The 20,393-nt window shown below is 39.1% G+C and overlaps 1 protein-coding gene across 14 annotated transcripts in view; it reads right to left on the bottom strand.

Moving 5' to 3' along the window:
* Positions 1-20,393, bottom strand: part of LOC129754131 (collagen alpha-1(XVIII) chain) — an 875,414-nt gene that overhangs the window by 181,332 nt on the left and 673,689 nt on the right. For all 14 annotated transcript variants that reach the window (XM_055750000.1, XM_055749999.1, XM_055750002.1 and 11 more), the window contains one exon: positions 16,969-17,025. In XM_055750000.1, coding sequence (XP_055605975.1) covers positions 16,969-17,025 — 57 coding nt within the window. The remainder of the gene's footprint in view (positions 1-16,968; positions 17,026-20,393) is intronic.

Raw genomic sequence — 20,393 nt, 5'->3', positions numbered from 1 at the left:
TGGGATTCTGACTGGATCGATCGACTCTGTACCGAAACGAGGATTGCCGTGGAATCCTTCAACAATGGAGCAACTGAACGATCTTGCTGACATTATTGTTTTGCTCGCCCAAACACAGCCGGATATGCAGAGCAAACTCGACGACCTCGCCCAAAGCTCCAATGCAGCAGGCCTCAAAGGCAATGTCGGAAAGACCAAGTCGATGGAGGTCAACACAGGAAACCCCTCCAGATTCATGGTGGCTGGGCAACAGTTTGAGAAAGTGGAGTGCGTCCAGTATCTTGGAAGCCAGATTACGCCTGATGGTGGTACCAAGAAAGACATCGAACCCCGGATCAGAAACCCCCGATTTGCGAGTGCGATTCTCCGAAACATCTCTTTACTATCTTGCCAGATCTCTTTACGAACAAAAATCCGAATCTTCAACTCAACCGTCAAATCCGTTCTGTTGTACGGGTGCGAAACATGGTGCATATATGCGGTGACGACGCGAAAACTGTAAGTTTTTGTAAATATTTACGGAATATTATCCGCGCTTGGTGGCCTGGCAACTGGATCTCGGCGCTAGAAATCGAGATTCGGGACCGTAAATGGAGATCAATTGGGCACACGCTGCAAAGAGATGAAAACGAGATTTGCAGAGAGCAGAGGTGCGGAAACTCGCTTCGGAAAGAATTATTCGGCTGATTTCTTCCGAGTTTAACTTGCTATGCGCAGATTGATTTTATCGTCGTTCCAATAATTACGTCAATGCACACAAAAAAAGGGAAAAAAGTTCTGCATTGATGTTTCAAAGCATCGCAGAAATAAAATAACGCAACGAAACAACAGAACGATGTTTAACGAACACAAAATGCGCGCGAACGTTTGTTGTCCGAAAAACTGAGCAAACAATACCTCGCACCACCCTCTCGCTCATTTCCCGTTCTCTTGTATCTACCACTTTTAGTCACGCCCCAATGCGTTGTCCAATTGATGTGTTCGGCTGCCGAACGAAAACTTTTTAAATTTTGAATTCGTAGAACTGTACGTTTGCTTCTCTGATTCACTGATGTTTCCTCCGACTGCTGTTTACTCTTGCCGAGTTTACCCGAAGCTTATGTACTTCCTGATGCTTTTTGAGTTGAATTATCGACAGTCAGAGATGCCAATGTGCCTGATTTTTCAGGCATTGCCTGATTTTTCGAGGCTCTGCCTGACAACCTGATAAGCTATTGAATTTCCTTGATTTTTTAAAATATGCCTGATTTTTGAGCATGTCATGAAAAATAGGTAAGAAGGAACTCTAGTAGGTACCATAGCTGAAGTGAAAAAGTGAAAATGTTGCTGAATCAAAGCAATCGAAAGATTCCCGTTAATTCTTATTTAAAAAAATGATTTAAATGGATAGAATTATTCAACCAAGTAGGCTCAAAACACATATTAGAGTGAAAATGTGAAGCGATGACCGAAAAAAGATCACCACTTCGAGCGATATTTCCGTTACTTTAACGTTGCCTGATTTTTATTCCGCCAGTTCCCTGATTTTTGAAAAATAATGTTGGCAACCCTGTCGACAGCATCATTGCAGTTTGAGTTTATCGAAATAAAAGCGTTCTGCAAAGAAGAGCAAAGTGTGAGTATGTAAACTCGCGATTTCAACATCTCTCTCGCAGCCCTATGCGTCGGTCAATCGACGCCAGACCCTTAGGTAGGTAGGTAGAAGACCAGCCATTTTTTACGTGTTTGTCGACACTTATTCTTGAACATTTTTATGGATACAATTATTTTTAATCAATGATAATTTTTTTTTGTACCAGGAGAAATTGCATTGAGTATCTGAAAGGAAAATGCCAGAGAAGGATAAACTTCCTTCGTTCAATTACCGGCACCTGGTGAGGAGCCCACCCTGAAGATCTTATCAAATTGTACCGAACAACTATTCTCTCAGTGATGTAGTATGGCAGTTTCTGTTTCCAATCAGCTGCCGAAACACACCTCAACAAACTCGAGCGTATCCAATATCGTTGTCTTCTCTCCCACTGAAAGATAGGTTTAATTCATTATCTCTGAGGTCATGAATTGCTCTGGGTTTGGTGTTTTAAAACAAAGTTGAAGCGCTTCCTACAAACTTCAGTATCCATGCTCATTGTATATCACTAAGTTAGCAGCTAAACATTGGGCACTTGACAGTATTGCAGCATTGCTCTGCGAAGTAGTTCCACCTCCTTGGGGTGCAGAGTGGAAACGTGTCTACAGGCTTGTCACCTGTAGGCGTACGGCCAAGAGAACTACACGTCACACTTGGTGCAGTCCGCCCGCCGACGAGCTGCGTGCCGAGTGTGGCACAAACGTAGTGCGACTAGGTACCTTGGTACCAGTGCTCAGTTGCAAGAGGGAGGGGTCGTAACGTGTATCGGGTATTCGCGACCCCGATATGCGAGACGACCAATGTTCGAGCGGGTGTTGGTCGAATTCGCGCGTCGGGTGGTCCTAGCCCCGATTCGCGGATATGACCGACTCACTACGGGCGCCCAGTGGATGAGCCTCAGGATGAGTCTCGAAGAGTCGAGACGGAGAACAGGTTAGGTGTGTGGATATCTCCAGACCCGAGGAGAGGCGAGTTGTTCTCGTCTCGAATTGGGTCAAGAGACGGATTGATTGAAGGCCCTCAAGACACGAGGAGAGGCGGGTAAAGACGTCTCAAATTTTGTCAAGAGGATGAACGTGAGAGGGTCTCGAGTCACGAGGAGAGGCGCGTCGTGGCGTCTCGAATTGAGACAAGAGGCCGAATGTGGGACCCGAGTCACGAGTAGCGGCGAACGGACTGCCAACCCGTAAGTCACGAATCGTGATAGTAGAGGGGAAGAACATTGCTGGTATAGAACGAATCAAACGGTATTGGTGTGGAGCGCTTTGCGAGAGCATGGTCTCCCATCATGGGTACACCCTTCGGTGGAGGTCCGGATGGGAATTATGGCCAGAGGCCCCAGGTGGACTTTATGGTTAGGGGTACAAAGTATCTTGAGTAACCAATTGCACCCATGGACCCAGAGTAGCAAACTGGGGAGCGCGGTGGCTCGCCGTGCCTTGGTATGCAATCCGTAGAAGATTTACCACCAGGGTGATCATCTAATAAAAAATAGTATAGCAGCACGACCTATTGGACAGTAAATGATTGTTACAGATAGTCTCAGCTCTGTTCCGGCTATTCGCTCATCAAGACTTGGGAAACACTCGCCGTACTTCCTTGAGAAAATACGGGTATCATTGAGTACTTTATCTAGACTCTGCTTTTCCATCACTTTTGTTTGGGTGCCGTCACATTGCTCAATAGTGGGCAATGAAAAGGCCGACTCGTTAGCAAAGGTGTGTGCAGTTGAAGGTGTAATTTATCAGCGTCAAATAGTCTTCAGCGAATTTTACTTGTTGGTACGTAGAAACGCACTCGTCAACTGGCAGCGAAAATGGAACGAAGACGAGTTGGGTCGGTGGCTTCACTTGATTATCCCTAAGGTTAGCCATGGTTCCCACGGTAACCATGGTTCAATGAATTGGACCTATGCCACAGTGGTCCAAAATGCGAAAAACGTGATCGTTGCTTATAACTTTTTTAGGCCAAGTTTGTCAGTAAGTTCAGCTCTATAATAAAAAACTATTATTTTTCTGATTAATCCCCCTACAAGTGAGATAAAATTTCTAACTTCTCTGTTATAGGTTTTAGCTCATTGATGTCTTCGATAAACTTGTTAAAAATCAAATTTTCTACAACTTTGTCTCAGATTCCAAGTTTCTAAAACAATTATTATCCGAGATATCGGCCAAATAAGAAACTTAACCTCTAAAAATCAGTTTTTTAATAATAACTTTTTTCAGTAAATTTTAAGTTCAATAAAATATTCCACAAAGTTGTTTGTCTTACTAAAATACACCACTTTATTAAACATTTCAAGTTTGTTAAATGTGATACTGCAGAGCTATGTTAAAAAGATTACCGAAAATAGGGCTTTTTCACGCCTTATTTTACAAACACCGGGCAACATCGGGCAGCCCGCTTTAGATTCAAAATAATGTCGAAGATTTCGTCTACAAGATGCAGGTACAATCGTCAGTATCCACTTGTATCCAAGCGAGATACATCAGTTTTACTTTTCCATGTTTGCATTAAAAACAACGATTTCTATGAAAGCACATACAGCGCATTCTACTAGGTACGTGTGTTTTCTTCTAGCTTTTCCCTGCGCGATGTAAGAAGCAAAGGTTTGGCAGCGCATTTGTATTATTAGCATCTCCAGCTTGTAGAGGATATCTATTTCAATTGAACACACAATAACCTGTACTTCCAAACCTTTGCTTCTGACATCGCGCAGGGAAAAGCTAAAAGAAAACACACGTACCTAGTAGAATGCGCTGTATGTGCTTTCATAGAAATCGTTGTTTTTAATGCAAACATGGAAAAGTAAAACTGATGTATCTCGCTTGGATACAAGTGGATACTTACGATTGTACCTGCATCTTGTAGACGAAATCTTCGACTTTATTTTGAATCTAAAGCGGGCTGCCCGATGTTGCCCGGTGTTTGTAAAATAAGGCGTGAAAAAGCCCTATTTTCGGTAATCTTTTTAACATAGCTCTGCAGTATCACATTTAACAAACTTGAAATGTTTAATAAAGTGGTGTATTTTAGTAAGACAAACAACTTTGTGGAATATTTTATTGAACTTAAAATTTACTGAAAAAAGTTATTATTAAAAAACTGATTTTTAGAGGTTAAGTTTCTTATTTGGCCGATATCTCGGATAATAATTGTTTTAGAAACTTGGAATCTGAGACAAAGTTGTAGAAAATTTGATTTTTAACAAGTTTATCGAAGACATTAAAGAGCTAAAACCTATAACAGAGAAGTTAGAAATTTTATCTCACTTGTAGGGGGATCAGAAAAATAATAGTTTTTTATTATAGAGCTGAATTTACTGACAAACTTCTCCGAGAAACCGATATGCTAAAATGTGACCTAAAAAAGTTATAAGCAACGATCACGTTTTTCGCATTTTGGACCACTGTGATGTCGTGATTTTATTAAAACATTAAAACAATGTTCCGAAAATCACTCATTTTCAATGAATGTTGTTGATTGCACTTCGCAACTGAACGTACAGCGATCGGGTTTTGTTATTGATTGCTACAGGAATTATCCGATCATCGATCGTTCTATTCATCGCTAAAATACAGATCACCTCGCACGATGTTTGCTGTCAAAACAGTGCAGCACTATCATAAAATTGGAATCTCACCATTGAGCGATGCATACGGCGAATCATGTTGGGCTAGGATCAGGAGTGAATGGTTCAGGCAGTGAGCGAGTGATACATGTAACCGATCATTTGCAAATATTGTTTGATTTTAAACATAGCCAATTAATAAATTTATTTGATTTTACAGCTTTTTTTACTACAGTAAGAATAAAATCAAACTGTAGTTGTGTTTATGATAGAAAGATGGTCACTTCCGCCGTCTTTTCAATTTCTAATCAGCCAGGCGGATACTGAGTGAGTGACATTCAGAATGGATCAGTTGGTATCTCACTCATCTCTGATATGCGATGTTTGCAAACCCGATGATTCTGAATGATGGGACTCGGTTGGCATTGCTGAGTAGAGCGCTGATCGAGATTGCATACCAGTCTGGCGAAGCAGTTGCGAGAGGCGCTATCCCATTATACCTACAATCAGAATGTATCCAACAGGAAACGCATCCTGAGTGTTTATTTTGATTGATTTTCGGAACATTGCATTAAAACATTTTCCTGTCTCATGTCAATCATTATTTCGTAGACGCGGTACTCTATCGTTTTGATATTGCTGGCAGCAATTTGTGTCGTTGTGGTCAGGGTTACCATGACATCGAGCATATTGTTTGGTCTTGTGAGGACCATCTTATCGTTACAGTGAATTTGATTGATTCCCTTCGGGCCCGAGGTAAACCACCTAATGTTCCAGTGAAGGATGTGTTGGCTGTGGTAGACCTAGACTATATGTTAGAATTATACCTTTATCTTAAATCTACCGATCTCCGCGTTTAAGTATCCCTTTCCTCTTTCTCCTTTTTCTATTTTGTCTATCGTAGTTTTGAATAATGAACGATGAACTCATTACTTGAATCCTTAAAGGGAATAAATGGACAACAATGTTAAAAAATTTCATTTAATTAAACTTAAGCAACTGTTGTACAAAAAAAATAATAGTCTTCCGGTTCCGTAAAACCATATGGTTTGAGCTGTTTCAAATAAATGAAATGTAAAAAAATCATTTTTTGAACTGAAAATTTGAACTAGAAAAACTTTTATGGAAGGGGGGATTTAACCTCTAGCCTACCACTCCCCCGTTCGCACGGCCATGATGCGAATTATTATATCTGCTTTAAAAATGTAGATATTTAAAAATGAATTCAATTTGAGTCTCTTTTCAGAGCTCAACAAAATCTCCTCGAAATGTGTAGTTTATTATCTTGAATAAACCTTCTAACTTACGAGCCATCCCAATGCAATGCCCCTAACGAATGCCGTTTTCATTTAAATTTTCATCCACGTATCAGTCATCCATAAATTAAAACTACCAATGTTCCGAGGGATTAGAATATAGCAAATCATGGATACTCTCCCTGCCTCCTTCATTCCACTTCAAACCACTTCAGGATCACGCGGTGCATCTTCAACGACGACGCAGTGCTCTCAGCACTAGCTGGAGCAGCTTAAATTTGCATTTTCCAGTTCACGCCATCGAGATTCATCCAGCAGAAGACAGGCCAAACTAGCAGCAGCGTTCTTGTTCTGGATGATGGGGTTTTGCATCCTCCTAGCGCCATCTTCAACCGGGGCCAGCAGCATCTCCCTAAACTATTTGACAAGATTTAAAAGGAGCCTTGGCTCGAAAACTTGTACTTTATTAATAATGCATGGAAAGCGTTCCGCTCCATTTCAGCCGTCTTTATCCTATCGTCATCACCATCATCAGTATTATCATTATTATCGCCGTCATCACGAGTTGAATAATCAGTAGAAGCATCATCGCCCGTTTACATCAGGCTGTATGGTTGAATAGTTTTCTTTAGCCTTTTCGATGGAAGCTCGCGTCGGAAAATGCTTTTCAGCGCATAATTTCAAGGATGGATGAATTTGTGATTTTTTCTTTTCCATTTCAAAATTTGTGCAGTGTGGGTTAAAGTGTCTAAGTATTTTTTTCTAAGCTGTTTTTAAGAGTTTAATGTTCTGTTTAGAACTACTTATTCAACATTATGACTTAGTAAATAGGGTCTGTACATTGTCCACAGTACTATTGATATACAGATTCAAGATGTCGGATGTCCGAACCAACTTAAAATGTATGATGAGACTAAATTATTGTGAAGTAAACTATAAACAGAGAACCCAATATTAAGTATTGAATCGCAAGTATAAAAAAAATCTGAACCCTTTAAAAAAGTTCACGTTTTAAGTGCAAAATAGTATCAACTAAACTTGGGTGGCCAAACCAAAGCCCGCGGGCCACATGTGGCCCTTGACTGACTTTTTGTGGCCCGCGAAGCTTTACCCAAATTTACCATATGAATTTTTGTCAACCATTTGGAAAAAATGTATCTTAGCCTACATCAAAAAAATTCGATAAAATAAATATAAGAAATCTCATCATAAAGTTATTTAAAAAAACAATAAAAAATAATCTTAAAAATTGTACAATATTTTAATTTTCCATCAATGGTTCCATCACATATTCTGAAATGTTTTCCAATTGTCTTTTGCTAACTTCATAAGGCTATGATCATTTAGTATCCAGGCAGTTACAAACGTGTGTATTTTAAAAACTATTCATTTGATCGAAAAACTTTCTATGGAGGAAATGAAGGTGTTAATATGAAATTTAAACTAAAAATATAAAAAGAAATGTTTATCAATGATTTCAAGAAATACTCTAACTTTTTCATAAAATCTCTTTTTTATCTTTGCACACTTTTTTCAGTCATGTTTTGATTTATTTTTTTTACCATAGAACCAAAACCTTTGCAAAATCATGATATTTTACACAAACTCACCTAGAAAAAGCAATTGGAATCTGGTTGGAACCTTTTCATGAGTTGGTATCTCGAAGAAATTGATCTCTTAAATCCGGTTTTAACATAAATTTTTTTGTCCATCAGAACACATCTGTCATATTGCGTAAAAACCGGATGCACAGATTGCAATCTTTGGATCTGATCATTTTTAGTTATTTACTTGGTGTCTACTAGTTAGGCAAAACTTTTGCCTCTGCCGGAAATGGATTTTTTACATTATGTAGGGAGTCTTCATTCAGTTATCCCAAATAACCATAAACTTTTCACCATATTTAAGATCAAGAGTTGCACTCCGATAGTTGATTTGAACTTCGTGGGGATCCTAGAGTGGCTCCTTATACTTAATAACCATTTGGTACGAAAAAAAATCAGAAAAAATCAACAGTTCATGAGCTTTCGAGTCAACAATGAAGAATTTTCGAGGCACAAAATGCGCAAAAGGAGCAAATTTGTGCAAAATTATTTTTATCATGTCTTTTTGCATGGTAAATATCTCATACACACGTAAACTTAAAAATCTATCAAAAATAGGCAAGATAGTCCTTTTCATAACCAACACAACGCTACTAAATTTTTGCATATCCGAGCTCTATTAACGCAGCTATCACCAAAATAAAGTGCCCGGATACTAAATGATCATAGCTTACCATTCATTGGTATTAAAGGTGATTTCTACCGTATTGGGGACGTTGAAAGTTTTGAGGAGTTTGGAAAGCCTCAGGAATACAATAAGATCATAGTGAACTATTGACTTTTTTTTTTTAAATTACCGAGCAAATTCACCACATAATCGAAACAAAGCTTGCTTCATTCATTCAACTTTTGCTCATATAGTGACGCTCCTGTTGGATGGATATGAAAGTTCTTGACACCCACGTGTCGGAAATTTTGTCAGCTTCACGTATTTATTTTTGACATTCCGCGAATCGACTGTACTTTGCAAACAATCATCATAGAAGTTGAAAGAAGGGAAAAAATTCTGCACAGATTTTTGGAAAATCCATTGTGGTTTGCATCTAGGTTAGCTCAAAAGCTGAAATTGCACATAAATACAGCATGGCACGAAAATGTATTATTTGGCAGGGCAATTGCAGCTAAGGCAAAAAAAAAACAATAGTTTTTGTTACAAATAAGAAAATGGCGTCCAAATTATATCAAAAAGAGTGTTTCCAAAGTTGAATTTCGCCGTTGATTCGATCTCACGACCATCCCGTGATGTTTTGACCTGATTTGACAAGCTGTCATTACAGTTCAAGTCGTTCCAGAATGGTATGCAAAGAAAGGGGTCCAGTTTGTTCCAAAAAACCTTAACTCACCCAACTGCCCCCAGTTCTGCCTTATTTAGAAATACTGGGAAATCATGAAGAGGAGACTCAAGGCAAACGGAAAGGTTGCCAAAGACATCAATCAGATGAAGACCTGGAGGAATAAGATAGATAAAACGATAGACGAAGAAGTATGCGCCGCTTAATGAGCCGTGTTACATGAAAAGTTTGAGAATTCCTTCGAAACCGTGACGAATAATTTTATCCGTATTTTTTCTTAAAAATATGAAGAAAATGCTACATTTGTTTGAACATCTGGAATTCAATAATAAATAACGGAAGTACAGGCAATTGTTTCTGTTCCAATTCTAAATTAAGCAAGTTTCAATATTTTTTTTTTACCGAAACCTCAACTAGTCGTAACTTGAATTCTGTTTCTGAAATATGATAAACTTTGACAATACGACTACATTTTCAAGTTTGCAAATTATTTTAAAATAAAAAAAATCTGCTCTGGAAACACGTCAAATTTTAAATAATTTTTTATTTAACTTCAAAAGACAGAAATATATTTTTTAAATTTAAAAATAACATTTTTTTTTCTCAAATTTCAACTAGAACCAGTTTGTTCAAAAGGCCGACTTATGTGAGAGTATATTCTTCCAAAATAATTTGTTTTATTTAAAAAAAAGTACAATGATTATAAATCAATCATAAAATCCGTTCCAGGTTCCCATCCTCAATTTACTCAGTTCTTATTTTTCATTGATTTTAAAATATTTCAAACTGTTAATAAAGCCATTACACAGACATCATCTTCAACCCTCCAAAGCAGTTCGGGTCAATATGAACCGAAGCACACATTTCAAACATCTTTATCATCATTCCAATCTACTGAATTATTGGGAATTTTGACAGACCAAGTATGTTCTATGAAAATAATGATCAAATTAACGACAAAAAATTAAAATTAAGAGTTTTGAAAATCGGTTCATTGAGAAATGAAATACAGCTAAGCAAAGCCAAAATTGGATGTCGTTTTTTTCAATTTCGATTTTTTTTCTACCGGAAGATCTGAGATAGCAGTCAAAACTTTCATTGGACCCCAACGTATCTATACATTGTCGGATAGATGAATTCTTGACAATTTCAAACGTTAATGAAACACTTAAATACAGAAAAGCTGTCAAAAGTTACGAGTATTTTTAGGACTTTTTATTTTCTGAACCAGTTTCTGATAACCTGGTAATACATAACAACTTTTTTTTTCATCTGCAATTATTTTTATTTTCGCAAACACCTTCTCGTGTGAAAACCTCAAACACGATGGGAACTGCATTATGTATAGAATTTGTACCAGAAGCAACACAGAATCTGTTGCAGAAAGCAAAAATTGATTTAAAAAATATTTTTTTTAACTTGACTTCCTGTAAAAAAGCTAAATTTTTAATGGTCTTATTTTACCCCACGTTATTCTAACATTGCCTCAGAGGTAGATTTAAAGTACGTTTCGATAGCATTTTGGTATTTCACTTAAAAATCCTTTGTTTGACTATTTTTGCAATTTTTTAGAAGAGTGAAAAGTCAAAGAAACCAAATGATGTTTATGATTAAAAAAAAACATCTGCAATTTTTTAAAACCGAATTGCATATACGTCCAGTTTACAGTTCAAGTAAAAATGAACTTGAATAAATCTTATTTTCTCAATAACTCAAAAACGCGACACAGCTAGCATGAATAACATGGTGGAATCGTTGGGGAATGGTTGAAAGATTAAATTCCAGCCGTACTCGGTCCTTAAAACCTTCTTCTAACAACTGTTTTTCGATTCGGTGACGGGGGAATCGGAATGAAAATAGTTCTTTAAGGTATTAAGGAACGAGTCCAACTGGATTTTTTTTTAACTATTCCCCATCGATTTTACGCGGTTACGAAGGCTAGTTTTGTCACAATATTGATTTATTGATGAAATAATATTTTTCACATTCATTTTCACGAGAAGTGTAAATGGGCCTTTTAGGTCGTACTTTTACCCCACCCTGTGTACGGATTTTCAAATACTTATAGTTCTTGCAGATTTTTAGATGAACATCTTCCGACGGAGCGGTAGATTTCCTCTGCCGAAACCGTAAGTATCAACATCTCCCCTCAATTCGCAGATTGAGAATGCTGAACAGCTTCGCGTGCCTCGCCCTTGGTAACGCCTTCGTGAACGCATCAGCTGGCTGATCCTCAGTGGAGATGTGTCGCAAAGATAGCTGACCGCTTCTTATGATGTCTTTGATGAAAGCATACTTCACATCCAGATGCTTCATCCGCTGATGAGTCCGCGCCTCTTCCAGATACTGGATGCATGGGATATTGTCCTCCATTAACGTGAAAGGAAACCACACCCAATTCACCAAGGAAGTTTGTTAACCACAAACCTTCCTTGACCGCATGGCAAAGGGCTCCTATCTCAGCTTCGGTCGATGACAGACTGACCGTCTGCTGACGTTTCGTTGACCAAGAAATAAGATTTTCGAAGATCATGTAAGCGTAGCCTGATACAGATCTTCGGTCATCGGAGTCGTTGGCAAAATCTGCATCAGCATATCCGATGAGTGGTTCCGATTTCGCGTTTCTGCGGAATACTAACGCCGTATCGGTCGTACCTCGAAGGTATCGCAGAATACGCTTCAGGCCTTGCCAGTGCCTATCCGCCGGGCTGGCCTGCTACTTGCTCAGTGCGCTAACCGCAGCATAAATATCTGGTCTCGAAGATGTCGCCAGATATTGTAGACAACCGATCAATTCCTTGAATGGTTGTTCGGTGATAACCTCACCATCGTTCAGCTTCGTCCAGCGAACGTTTGTGTCAAGCGGTGTGCCTACGGGTTTACAATCAGCCATACCAAATCGTTGCAGAACCTTCTCGACGTATCTTGATTGCGAAATCTCGATGACGCTATTCGGGAATTCTCGCTTGATGGTCATCCCTAAGAAAGTCTTGACTTCCAGGAGATCCTTCATCTGGAATAGCCTTCCAAGCTCGGTCTTGATCCCGATAACCTCTGAAATGTCTTTTCCGGCAATCAGGATGTCATCCACGTACAGGATGAGGGTGACTCCTCGCTTGCAGGATCGGTAAACGCAGCAGTCACTCTTCAACGGATAGAAACCAAGCTTTCTTATCTCGTCGTTGAATCGCTAGTTCCAAGCACGACCCGCTTGCTTCAAGCCGTACAGGCTTTTCTGTAATCGAACGACCTTCGATTTGTCGACGTCATCGTTTGGCAACTGCATGAAGATAACCTCTTCTAAATTTCCATTCAAGAATACAGGTTTTACGTCCATCTGAAGAACGACCATGTCGTATTCGTTCGCCAACGCCAAGACGGTCCGAACGCTCTCCATCTTGACGACCGGTGCATAGGTTTCCCAGTAATCCAATCCTGGTCTTTGGGAACATTATTTCGCGACCAATCGAGCCTTGTAGTGACCATCGTCCTTCACGGTGAACACCCATTTGGACAGGATTGGTTTCCTGTGACCCGGAGGCAAGCTAACCGCTTCCCAAGTCTTGTTCTCCTTCAGGGCTGTCATCTCCTTGTCGATGGCGACCTTCCAGGAATCCCAATCGTCCCGGCGCTTCAGCTCAGTGATATTCTGAGGTAGCTCCTCATCAACAACAGCGGCTACGTTAGCCACGTAGCGCTGTGTAGTCCCTCTTGTTCGCTGTCTTCGTCTCAGGGCCGGTTCAGGGGTGACGGAATCTTGATCATCATCGTCTTTGTCCGGGAATTCCTCGCTGCTCTCGTAGTCGCTCTCGCCGTGATCGTCAACAACCACACTGTTAACCACAGTGTGTTCGGGATCAGCAGGCACATTGGCTAACCGCTCAGATGTGTGTTCTGTTGTTGGCACATCGGCTGACCGCTCAAATGTGTTTTCAGGTGCACGCACTTCGATGGGCTGATCAAATGTGGGCTGTTGTTCTGGCTCATACACATCAGCTAAACGCTCAAATGTGAAGGTCTCTGGTGGTTCTTCGACAGGCTTCTTGATGCCCTCCTCTGGCGCAGCACCGCCACGCACTGGCTCCAAAACGCTGATTTCGTCGAAGACCACATTCCGGTGAATCTCGATGGATTGGCTCGAACCATTCCAAAGCCGATATCCGTTATTCGCGTAACCCACGAATACCAGACGTTTCGATTTCGGATCAAGCTTCTGCCGCTTTTCCTTGGGAACCTGTGCGTACGCTGGATAACCGAAAATGCGCAGGTTGCTAAGCTTTGGCCTCCGACCGTACCACATCTCGAAAGGAGTCTTGTTGACCACAAGACCTCTTGTTGGTGATCTGTTTGTGAGGTACGCAGCGCACAAAACAGCTTCGCCCCACATCGTCTTCGACAATCCGCTACCATGGATCATCGCTCTGGCCTTCTCCATCAGTGTACGATTCGCTCGCTCGCTGACGCCGTTCTGCTGCAGAGTATACGGGACCGTGAATATCATCTGAACTCCTTTCTCAGAACAATGTCTTTGAAACTCGTTACTAACGTATTCGCGCCCGTTGTCGCATCGCAGCTTGCACAGTTACTTGAGCAGACGGTCATGAAGTGGGTATAGTCGTCAATGAACGTGACGAAATAACGGAATCCGTCAAACGTTGGCACCTCCATATACCCACACACGTCCGAGTGCACAAGCTCTAATGGTCTACCCGACCTAGGCAGCTCGACGTTGTGTTGGCTGCTTGTCTACCTGCTATACAGCTTTCGCAGGCAGCATGTTTCTCCACCTTGGCTGGAATATGGCAGATACCCTCCACCATATTGTAACGCACCATTCGCTGCAACGCTCCAACGCCAAGATGTCCAAGTCGCATATGCCATTGTTTAACTGCCGGCTGACTTCCAAGCAAGGCTTTCCGCCTGATTTTAGGGCTCCAAAACAAGTCCGTTCAGGATTTTCCTTGGGCAAAAACCTCCCCTAAATACTCAAACTGGACTTGCTTTCCGAGAAAAGTAACCCTTTTCCCGTTCTCGGTGCACTTTCTGACCGAAAGAAGGTTTTCGTCGAGCTCTGGAATCACAAGTACATTGTACAGTATAATTGGAAAATTGGACTTCCCAATTACACTGCTCAGATGCATGGTTCCAGTTCGCTTGGCTCTCAAACACTCGCCAGTTTTAGCTGTGTTGATGACATATGGCTCTTCCAGAGTCTTGACATCAACCAACAGGCTCTGATCTCGCACCATGTGTTGAGTGGCACCAGAATCGATGACAAATCGAACCTTACGTTGATTCTGGTGAACTTCTAGCAGCCTGTGTTCTGCTAACCCTAGAAGAACAACCTCTCTTGGTCATCAACGCCGTTTCTCGATGATTTCGAGAAACCTTAAGGTTCAGCAGCATGGGGTGGTTAAAGTCGCTGGCAACTAACCATAGCCCAAACCACCTCCTCCAGGAATCTAGAAATTGCTTCCAGCTGTGCTCGAGCATGCTAACAGGAGCGCACAGCCAGAGCATGAGAGTAACCCTCTCGGCTAGCAGCTTCAACCAACTCCTCCAGGGTGTTCCTCCAGGTGGACTAACCGCAGCGTGGCTCTTGACGGCATCGAGAGTAACTCTCTCGACCTGCGAACCTTCCCGGGCTCGACCGCTGGTGGCACCTCCTGGCTGGCCTGGGCCATCTCGCTGCCTGGTGGTTCTCTGGCTGGTCCATCTGGGCTGGGTCGTCTCAACGCTGGCGGGTTCTTCTGGCTGGTGGTCCTCTGGCTGCTGGCTGGCACACTTGCTAACCGCAAGTTCGAATCTTGAGAGTACCCCTCTCTAACTAACTCTAAAAGTGGTGGAATAGAGTTAATCTTTATTCGTTTCGTTCGTCAAGTCCTTAAATAACTACTTATAACATAAGCGATAACTATTTACATTATTCCCTGAAGTAATATCCTCACTTATTAGTTATCTTATTTTAGTGTGATATTCTGAGCTAACCACTCAGAATATCTGGCAACACTGGTGAGTTACCACGAACCTAAATTGAGTTGTTTGGTTTCACAGTGTGATGATGTAAACATTTGTACCGTGTTTACCATCATCAGCTGTCATCATCAATCATCACCGCTATTGTTTCAATTGCGAATTGACTCAAAGCATGCGGAACCAAAACAAACTGTTTTGGTTTCGCCGACGGAGCGGCAGATTTCCTCTGCCAAAACCGTAAGTATCAACATGTTTAAAATACTATAAAAGAAAGACAAATTTATTCGGATTAAGTCAACATTAGGGCATAAGAGTATTTTTAGGACCATAATAGGACCTCTCTATGGTATCCATCAGTTTTCGGGTGTTCACGCTCCAGCAGAACATCCACCACACCATCTAAGAACGAGAAGAGCTAACTAAGCAAGCCAAACAAATTTAGAAACCCCTAAAATAGGGCAAAAGCTAAGCACGAAGATTAGAGCAACAAACATCTCGCTTAGCTGCTGTTGTAGCTATAGCTGCTGTTGTAGCTATAGCTGCTGTAGAGCACCAAGTTTTCGCGGTTGCACTTTTCCTACAAGGATTCCGGTCCCATGCAGCATCATTTTGATGTGTGCATCATCAGCGTCCATGGCACAAAAAGTGAAGACAAAGTGCAAATATGCCAGTTGAAAATTTTAACGAATTGGATTGGGGGAGGATGTCCCGGAGACGTGCACAGTGGAACTTCTCCAAACTCCCCCGGGGTCTGAGGGTTACCGTTTGCTAGCTAGCTAGCTGGCTGGCTGGCTGGCTTGCTGGAATGCTAATAATGGAAAATTTTCTAGTTGGGACACCATCAATTGTTTTTTTTTTGCCCCGTATGATGACGAACGGTGACGTTTGGCACAGTTGATGCGAGGAAACTAGCATGTGGAACAGATCTGGTTTATTAAAATGGATATTTTATGGGTCTCGATGGACCAGAGGTTGAGATGGTGATTGTGTACGAGAAAATAGTACCCTATTTGGAAGAATTTTGAAAAAGTTCAATAGGATAAAAAGGAGAGATTTTTTATAATTTGGTGCAGGCAATGAGAAATATGGGGAGTTGGCCAATGATGTCTATGTTTTCATGACAAGGGAAATTAAAATTCGTTCTGCTAGAGTGATAGGTGTGAGGAAAATGGTCTAAAAATATACGACAAATATGCTCTTTCCATAGCCAATTGATAACTTTACATTTTTCGAAATTGTCAACGATCATAATTGGTCGCATAAAAATAAAATTCCATCCCCAGTACTTGATAATCGATTTAGCTTCCAGGGATTTCCATGGCAGCATAATCTGCTCGTGTGCTACTATCTCACAGAACAGGGGGCGGCAGAAACTCTTCCGATACCATAAATTGACATTCCGGAGCATCCCCGGGAAAGCGGAACACAACGATGTAGCTATCAATTAATTTAAAATATCTGTCAAGCTGTCATAATACCCTCTGCTGCTGGCTGGTCATAGGAGGAGCAGCACAACAGGAAGCAGCAATTACGGAAGATAAACAATAACCGGAACAACGACGGGAAGCTCAACTGAAATCTCACAGCTCAAAAGTGAAGAATATACAAAAAGTTAAAAATAAAAAAAAGTCCGACTTACCCCTCGTATGCTTTCGCCCCTTTCGCCTTTCGGTCCCGGATCTCCCTTGGTTCGACTCTGCTCGTTGAAGGTATGTTCCACATTCAGAAGGGGGTTCAGTCCAGGAAAACGGAGGAAGTTGCATAGTTGCAGTTGTTGGATGGACGGACACGGGATGATAATATTCGGTTGGGATATTTCCGGTTCCGTACGGTTCATTCGACGGTTCGTTTGGACGACGACGACGAGAAGAAGTTGGCATGTGAAAAATTCATGCAATGAAGAGAAAAGTTATACATATAATATCATCAACTCAACTCATGTATGGACATTGGACATAGTTTCTCGGCGAAGGTTTTCCGTTTTCCAACGGCTTCCCAGCTTCCTATCTGTGTTTGCTCAGTCAATCTAGGTCTCGTGGCTGCAGTTTTATTTTCGAGTGACCTTAAAAAGTAATGATCCTCACTGGACTGTATACTTTTCAATATTTCGTGAATGAAATGGCGATTTTTGGTACACAAAGGTCGAGTAGTCGTTATTGGGATTCAAAAACCAGTTTATAAATTATACTGTAACCTGAACAAACTCTTGGGTTTAACCTTGTTCTCCGTCCTCGAAATAAATCGCATTGCGGCAAAAGACTCGGTTTTGCCATCTTTAGTTCAGAAACTAAAAAAAAACTTTATATAAAGAAGGAAATTGAACTTTTGCTATATTGCACCAATTAAAGTGAAAATAATTGAAAAAAAAAATAATTATAAATAGGCACTTATCTCTAAAAACTTAATCGATTAATTCATAATGTGTCTTGCTCCTTGCTTCGCTACTCTTCGTCCAAAACCATTATGTCAGATCGGTAGATCACTGTCTCCGGGGCCATTTTTTCTGCAAACCATCTTATCCGTCCAGCTTGAATGGTCCCTCAACCCTTACCGGGATTTTCCCTCCTCCGGGCGGCGGCGATCAAAGTCAAAGTCGAATGAATTTATGTTTGCATGGGATGACGGCGACCAAAGTAAGTGGATCAACGCTTCTGACAGCTGACGGAGAAAATTAATTATCACACTACAGTGTCTGAGTTGATGAGTGTGTGAGTGTATGAGTGTGTAAGTATGGGTCTATCTTCTCCCATCTTCCGGCGGACATCCCTCGATTTATACAAAACCCGAGTCCCATTCGAAAAGCGCTTGCTGGCTTTGGGCTGGACTTTGTTTCACATGTCAGGAGCGTTTTTGATGGGTTCATTATGTATGTGATAAATTCATATTTAAATATCAATAGGAAACACGCACAATGGCAATCCGTCAGATGGCGTTCCTGTTTCGAAACCAACGCCTTTTGTTGTTTTGTTAACAGAAGTCTTCCTCTCGAAAAGGGTTTCACGATCTTTTTATAAAAAAATCATAGCAATTTTGGCAATTTTGACAATTTTAAAAAGTTTGACAAATTTTAAATTTTTTACAATTTTGACCAGCTTGACCATTTTGACAGTTTCTGATAATTTTGACAATTTTGACAATTATGACAATTTTGACAATTTTGACAATTTTGACAGTTTTGACAATTTTGACAATTTTGACCAATTTGACAATTTCAACAATTTTGACAATTTTGACAATTTTGACAATTTTGACAATTTTGACAATTTTGACAATTTTGACAATTTTGACAATTTTGACAATTTTGACAATTTTGACATTTTGACAATTTTGACAATTTTGACAATTTTGATAATTTTGATAATTTTGACAATTTTGACAATTTTGACAATTTTGACAATTTTGACAATTTTGACAATTTTGACAATTTTGACAATTTTGACAATTTTGAAAATTTTGACAATTTTGACAATTTTGACAATTTTGACAATTTTCACAATTTTGACAATTTTGACAATTTTGACAATTTTGACAATTTTGACAATTTTGACAATTTTGACAATTTTGACAATTTTGACAATTTTGACAATTTTCACAATTTTGACAATTTTGATAATTTTGACAATTTTGACAATTTTGACAATTTTCACAATTTTGACAATTTTGACAATTTTGACAATTTTGAAAATTTTGACAATTTTGACAATATTGACAATTTTGACAATATTGACAATATTGACAATATTGACAATTTTGACAATTTTGAAAATTTTGACAATTTTAAAAATTTGGCAATTTTGACAATTTTGACAATTTTGACAATTTTGACAATTTTGACAATTTTGACAATTTTGACAATTTTGACAATTTTGATAATTTTGACAATTTTGACAATTTTGACAATTTTGACAATTTTGACAATTTTGACAATTTTGACAATTTTGACAATTTTGACAATTTCGACAATTTTGACAATTTTGACAATTTTGACAATTTCGACAATTTTGACAATTTTGACAATTTTGACAATTTTGACAATTTTGACAATTTTGACAGTTTTGACAATTTTGACAATTTTGACAATTTTGACAATTTTGACAATTTTGACAATTTTGACAATTTTGACAATTTTGACCATTTTGACAATTTTGACAATTTTGACAATTTTGACAATTTTGACAATTTTGACAATTTTGACAATTTTGACAATTTTGACAATTTTGACAATTTTGACAATTTTGACAATTTTGACAATTTTGACAATTTTAAAAATTTGACAATTTTGACAATTTTGACAATTTTGACAATTTTGACAATTTTGACAATTTTGACAATTTTGACAATTTTGACCATTTTGACAATTTTGACCATTTTGACAATTTTGACAATTTTGACAATTTTGACAATTTTGACAATTTTGACAATTTTGACAATTTTGACAATTTTGACAATTTTGACAATTTTGACAATTTTGACAATTTTGACAATTTTGACAATTTTGACAATTTTGACAATTTTGACAATTTTGACAATTTTGACAATTTTGACAATTTTGACAATTTTGACAATTTTGACAATTTTGACAATTTTGACAATTTTGACAATTTTGACAATTTTGACAATTTTGACAATTTTGACAATTTTGACAATTTTGACAATTTTGACAATTTTGACAATTTTGACAATTTTGACAATTTTGACAATTTTGACAATTTTGACAATTTTGACAATTTTGACAATTTTGACAATTTTGACAATTTTGACAATTTTGACAATTTTGACAGTTTAGAAAATGTTGACAATTTTGACAATTTTGACAATTTTGACAGTTTTGACAGTTTTGACAATTTTGACAATTTTGACAATTTTGACAATTTTGACAATTTTCACAATTTTGACAATTTTGATAACTTTGACAATTTTGACAATTTTGACAATTTTGACAATTTTGACAATTTTCACAATTTTGACAATTTTGACAATTTTGACAACTTTGACAATTTTGACAATTTTGACAATTTTGACAATTTTGACAATTTTAACAATTTTGATAATTTTGACAATTTT

Source organism: Uranotaenia lowii, chromosome 3, assembly GCF_029784155.1.
Source record: "Uranotaenia lowii strain MFRU-FL chromosome 3, ASM2978415v1, whole genome shotgun sequence".
Taxonomy (NCBI): Eukaryota; Metazoa; Arthropoda; class Insecta; order Diptera; family Culicidae; genus Uranotaenia; species Uranotaenia lowii.
Note: the sequence above shows the minus strand (reverse complement) of the source record. Positions and strands in the feature narration are given on the sequence as shown.